The sequence below is a fragment of the Octopus bimaculoides genome, chromosome 26, assembly GCF_001194135.2.
Source record: "Octopus bimaculoides isolate UCB-OBI-ISO-001 chromosome 26, ASM119413v2, whole genome shotgun sequence".
Taxonomy (NCBI): domain Eukaryota; kingdom Metazoa; phylum Mollusca; class Cephalopoda; order Octopoda; family Octopodidae; genus Octopus; species Octopus bimaculoides.
This window is the reverse complement of record NC_069006.1, coordinates 11,791,720-11,798,443: the sequence shown is the minus strand read 5'-3', so window position 1 is coordinate 11,798,443 and position 6,724 is coordinate 11,791,720. Positions and strand designations below refer to the sequence as shown.

General features: G+C 36.3%; 1 protein-coding gene and 1 long non-coding RNA gene across 2 annotated transcripts in view; one reads left to right on the top strand and one right to left on the bottom strand.

Annotated features, from left to right (window-relative positions):
• LOC106877476 (uncharacterized) overlaps positions 1 to 6,682 on the top strand; it is a 78,943-nt gene extending 72,261 nt beyond the window's left edge. Inside the window, exon 2 of the mRNA XM_014926383.2 lies at positions 6,037 to 6,682. Coding sequence (XP_014781869.1) covers positions 6,037 to 6,199 — 163 coding nt within the window. The 3' untranslated portion in view covers positions 6,200 to 6,682. The remainder of the gene's footprint in view (positions 1 to 6,036) is intronic.
• Positions 1 to 6,724, bottom strand: part of LOC128250934 (uncharacterized) — a 257,822-nt gene that overhangs the window by 193,307 nt on the left and 57,791 nt on the right. The window lies entirely within an intron of this gene.

Here is a 6,724-nt window from a genome sequence, read left to right as displayed (position 1 = left end):
TCCACTTGCGAATACCTGTTGAGGCAAGTGAAATCAGAATCGAAATCGAACTAAATTCGATGACTGGCACCCATGCCAACGTCGTCTCCCTCATTGGACACGAAACTCAGCTTGCGAAGACTTATTGGGGCAAGCAAAAGTGAAATTGTGATGGCACTTGTGCCCAGTGTCGCCTTCCTGGCACTTGTGCCAGTGGCACGTGCAAAGACATTCGAGTGAGATTGTTGCCAGTTCCGCTGGACTGGCTCCTATGCAGGATATGAAACTCGGCTTGTGAAGACCTGTTGGGGCAAGCGAAAGCAAAATCGTGATGGCACCTGTACTCGAATACCAGAGGTAGAGTAATATACTTTATTAAAAAGCAGCAAAAATATCACAAAAACTGTTACTCACGGGAATGTGGAACTCTGAGTAACAGCTTTTGTGATATTTTTGCTGCTTTGGAGCCTGGTGCAACCTTCTGGCTCACCAGTCCTCAGTCAAACCGTCCCACCCATGCCAGCATGGAATGCAGACGTTAAACGACGACAACGATTTTATATATATATATTTATATACAGATGTGTGTGTGTGTGTGTGTGTATGTGTGTGTGCGTGCACGCGCGCACGCGCGCATGCGTCTGCGTGCGTGTATTTATGCATAGATACATTAAGGCATATATTAGATTTGACAAAAAGTCCTGTTGCATTTTTCACACAGTCACTTTGATGGCAATTTTTCAATACTTGTTGTAAAATAAGCTTTAACTTTTCCATTCTAACATTTTTCGCTTTCTTTGCAAATTACTTTATACCATAGTGGTTAAAACTGTATCGATTTTACTCTTTTAAAATGAGTTTAGATCAGAGCCATATCAGACACTGCACGCTACATAAATTCGAAAGGAGCTTTTCAGGAATGGAAGTGGCAAGAAATATTTGTTCCGTCAGTGGAAATGAAACTTTAAGTGTCTGAATATGCCAACAATGGTTTGACCAGTTTTAGGAAATTTATTTCTTGCCGAATGCCCTCAATCTGGATGACTAAGTTCTGTCAATATTGACCCTCAGAAAACTCAAAGCAAACTGCACAAGAATTAGCAAAACAGTTAAATTCAAGGCACACTTTAATCATGAAACACCTTCATGATCTAGGAATGTGTCCTGATTTGGTCAGTGGTTCTCTCGTCATCTCATTGCTTCTCAGGTTAATCAAAAGAGTCACCCTCAGCTCATCATTGAAGACTGACTGTCAAACAATTCCTGGGTAGAATCATCACAGTGATGTTAAAGTGGATTCTCTATGATTATGTCCAATGAAAATGACAATGGTTAACACCTAAAGTAAAAGGAGAATCCATTCCCAAACCAAACTACACTCAGAAAAACATTTATGCTCTGCATTTAGTGGGATATGAATGGTATTATCTATCGTGAAGTCTTAAACAAAAAGAAAACGGTTAATATGGAGAAGTATTGACATTAATTAGCGTTAAGTGTTGCACAAAAATTTGCAGAATATCATTCACCTTTGGTCAATTATAAAAAGGTGTTTTTCTAATATGATAATGCAAGACAATTTATTGCCGAAGTCACTTGGGGAAAAGATTATAGTACAAAATATGAAAGTTTTGCCCCATCCACATGAATCTCTTCACCTTTCTCCATCTAACTATTATCTTTTCATTTTCATTGCAACATTATTTTGAGAGAAAAGCAATTTATAAGACATTTAATATGATATTGTGTGTTTCTTTGCTTCAAAATCTGAAGAATTTTATGCCCAAAGGATCGACAATTTGCCAAAGAGATGGGATTATGCTATCAAAAATGAAGAGAAATAGTATATTAAGTGTTTGTTTCTTTCCCCTCTTGAAACGCAACAAGTCTTTCTTTCCAACCAAATAGTAATATATTGAAAGAATACACAGTTGAGATGTATATGTATGTGTGCATACTCACACACACACATACATATATATATATATATATATATATATATATATATACATACACACACACACACACACACATATATACATACATACACACAAACACAGAGAGAGAGAGAGAGAGGTTCTTTAAATTTTGACTTTTGTCTTATGTTTGAATAGGTGTGCCTGTATGTATATATGTATATACATACACATGCACATGTATACATATGTATATGTATGTGTGTGTGTATATATATATATATATATATATATATATACACACACACACACACACATATATACACATGCATACATATGTATGTTTGTATGACATCCATACACACATACAGACCATACACATCCATACACACATACATAAAACTTCAATTAGTGGCTGACAACCCCTGTGGGGTATATAATTTACCAAATTAGGATTTAATTGCATAACTTCTTTTTTTTTTTTTTGCTTTCGTTATAAACTTCATTAACCGCTCAAACAACATGTGCAGAACAACAACTACAACAGCAACAGCAGCAACAACATCAACCACAAACATTACTTCAGTAGATGTTATATAACCTGAGTGACGACGTAAAGCTCAAACAATTTAATTATTTCTCACCTTGTTGCAAATTTAATTGCAAATCTTTTTTAATTGCTAACAATTTTCAGGGAAGTACAGAAATAAACGAAGACAATTGTAATTTTGAAAAGACAAGTTACCTTGACATGCTACCTTTTGTTGTGTAATAATTGTTTTATATATATATATATATATATGTGTGTGTGTGTGTGTGTATGTATGTATGTATGTTCATATATATGTATGTATGTTCATATATATGTCTGTATGTTCATGTATGTATGTGTGTGTGTAGGTACATGCATGTACGTATGTAATTATATATGTTATATACATATGTATGTATATGTGCATTGTTTTATACACACACACATTACATACACATACCACACACACATATGTGTACATGTGTGTGTGTATATATGTGTATACACACACACACACACACACAGTGATGTGTAAATGTGTGCATATATATACAGAGAAAGAGAGTGTGATGTGTGCATGTATGTATTTATATATGTTATATATGTATGTGTGAGTGTATGTATATATGTACACACACATACACACACACACACACACACACAAACACACACACACACAAACACACACACACTGAGAAACATGTTTAGTTATAAAACTTGAGTAATTTGTCAAATCAAAAGTTTAGTCAACCTGTTTATTTAATCAGCAGAAAATCAATTATAATTGTTGAGCGTGTTGTCAGTTAAAAATAAAGATTGATTCACTTTCGGAAATTAACACAAAATACATTGATTGCTAACGAAGATAACCAATTTAACAGGACACAATTTTATTTGTTTTGTCTTTTTATTTTCATATATTTTATGTTTAAAAATGGGAGGAGACTAAGGAGAGAGAAGAAATAGATCATACAAAAGACATCTTCCTCATCTGACTTGTGAGTGACATTAAGGGTTTGTCCAGTTGGGGAGAGTTTTCTTGTTCGCCAGGCACCGATATGGCTGTGTGGTGAAGAGGCTTACCTCGCAACTACGTGGTCTCAGGTTCAGTCCCACTGCACAGCAGCACCTTGGCAAGTACCTCTTACCATAGCCTTGGGTCAACCAATACCTTGCAAGTGAATTTGGCAAATGGAAACTGTGTGGAAGCCTGTTGTGTTTGTGTTTGTGTATGTGTATCCCACTACACTTGACAACAGGTGTTGGTTTATGCCCAAACTCAAAAGTTCAGCAAAAGAGACCTAAAAGTATGTACTGAGGTCGATGTGTTCAACTAAACCTTTCAAGGCATCACCACAGTCCAATGGCTGAAACAAGTCATAGATAAAAGACAATATGTTTAGCCCTTTAGTATTCAGACTATTCTGTCAAATGTAATGCTTATTTATTCCCCACTGTTTTGAATCAATCAGGCATCATCATATAATAGTTTTGAGATTTCAATGATGTGAAATTATGGGTACGACATAGTAAGGTAGGTGTGAGAGGCCAGATCTGGCCAGTTTGAACATAAAACAGGTGGCTGTTTGGTAAGAAGCTTGCTTCCCAACCACATAGTTCTGGGTTCAGTCCCACTATATGTCATCTTAGATTAGTGTCCTCTACTATAACCTTGGGCCAACCAAAGCTCTAAGTAGATTTGGTAGATGGAAAGTGAAAGAAGCCTGTTGTATATATATATATATATATATATATGTATTAGGGACATGCCACCTAGGTAGGCAAGGTAGGCAGTGCCTACCTTCAATAAAATAAATCGATAGCAACATTTTCCTTTCATGACAAAATATGCACCTAATTCAATAAAATTATGAAGTTTACACTGATTACTATGCATAAAATACAATATATATATTTTTTTTTTGTAGATTAGGTAGACATAATACAGTTCTATATTTAAGAGATGAGGAATTATGTACATTATTTACATTATTTACAATTGACGGCAGGCATAATTCGCCCCTGCTATAAAGGCAGAAGTAAATCTGCCTTTAACTCAGTTGCATGCCTGTTTCACTTATTTTTAGTGTGTTTCACTACATAAAGGTCACCAACTGCCTACCCTGAGTAATTACTGACGGCACGTGCCTGATATGTATATATATGTATGTATGTATGTACATATGTATGTACATATGTATGTACATACGTACATACGTATGTATGTATAACTATGTGTGTATATCTTTGTATCTGTGTTTGTCCTCCACCACCACTTAACAACCAATGCTGGTGTGTTTACATCTCTGTAACTTAGTAGTTCAGCAAAAGAAACTCACAGAGTGAGTACTAAGCTTAAAGATAAGTCCTGGGCTCGATTTGTTTGACTAAAACCTTTCAAGGTGGTGCCCCAGCATGGCTGTAGTCAAATAACTAAAACAAGAAAAAGATAAAAAATAAACCACACCAAGGTCAATTTGACCTTCCATCCTCCTGGGAGTCTATAAAATAAAATATCAGGAAAAACATTGTGGATCAATTTAATAACCTATATTCTCTGTGACAGATCCAGCTAAGGAAGAAGGAGGTGTCCTCCTCTGGCAGATTTCATAAATACAATTTTTTATAATGCACATAAATAACTATTTATGTATATTTATCTGTTTATCTGGCTTTTCTGAGTTTTCATTTCTCTCTAAATTCTACACCCAGCCTTGCCTTCCCCAGCAATCTTAATCCTGAATCCACACTTGATTTACTGCTCCACCTAAATTCGTAATCATGTGCTTGTGTCATTAATCAATTGTTAAGCAGTGATCAGTTTTATCTCTTACTCATTGTGTAGTTATTTTCATCCATCCGTTTTCTCTGCCCACTATTCTTGGAAAGGTTGTGAGGGTACATTGCTCAGATATCTCCTCCATGGGGTCCTGTCAGAAGCAACCGTCATTATGCTTTCCTGCTGGGTTCCCAAGTGAGATTATGGATATTATCCAACCATCTCATTCTTGATCTGCCCCTTGGTCTCCTGCCTGTTAGCTTAACCTGAAGAATCCATCTTGCAGTTGTTTCCTGTCCCATTCTCAGTTTGCGTCTTACCAGAACTATGATCCATCCATCCATCCATCCATTCATCCATCCATTTTCTCTGCTAACTATTCCTGGGAGGTTTATGGTGATAGTCCTCAGGCACCTCATCCATAGGATCTTTTCTGAAATAACATTCATTATACTTCCTTGCTAGCTTCTCAAGTTTGACCAACTGAAACTATGGATATTATCCAACTATTTCATTCTTGGTCTACCCCTGGGTCTCCCACCTGTTGGCTTGGCTTAAAGAATTCATCTTTCAAGTCTTTCTTTTGACATTCTAACCACATATCCGTAGAGCCAGAGTTGTGACCTCTCAATGCTTGATCTCTGTTGGTTAGTGTTACGCCAGAAATTCTTCTGAGGAATCCATTTTGGAAGCTCATATTTGCAAGCATACTCTTTCGGTCATTACTCAACATTCATAACCATTGGCAATTTTAAATTATTTATTTGTTGGTCCCTGGAATTAATATTAAGTATGACAACATTAATTTAATTAATTACTTTTAATTGCAGGTTCACTGAACTTGGAATGTCTTTGTCGATGACCACTGCAGTTTATCTGATTGTCTCCTACAAATGCCGGACATCAGCCAATAGGAAACCTCGATACAGAGTCTTTCAATCGGTCGAAAATGGTGCAGCAACAACAGCAGCAGAGAGAAACACTGTCACGTGAGCTGTTTGTGTCACATGACAAGAGCATCTTGGACAGCTCTTGTTTTACTTACACACACACACACATGCACACACACGTATATGCATAGATGTACCACGTGCACACAAATACACATATATTCACACACATGTAAACATCAACTCATATACATTACAAATACACCTATACACACATAATGGGTGTAGTTACATCTGTATGGTTAAGAAGTTTGTTCTACGACTACATGATTTCAGGTTCAATCCCTGAGCAAATTCGTCTTCTACAATGTCATAACTGTGTTCCAAACCAATGTGCCCTTGTCAACTACATTACTGGACATTGATGTCAAGTACTTTTTTTTTTGTAGCCCAGTCATTTGCGTCTTGCTGTATTTACCACATTTGATGGCATAAAAGAGACACATGGGTATATTAGATGCACCCCACTTTCAGCTGTGCATATTCAGGAAAAAGTTTTAGTGTATTAAAGCATATGATATTTAAAGCAATTTAGAATATGGGATCCAGGGTGATTTCTTTTTTGCAG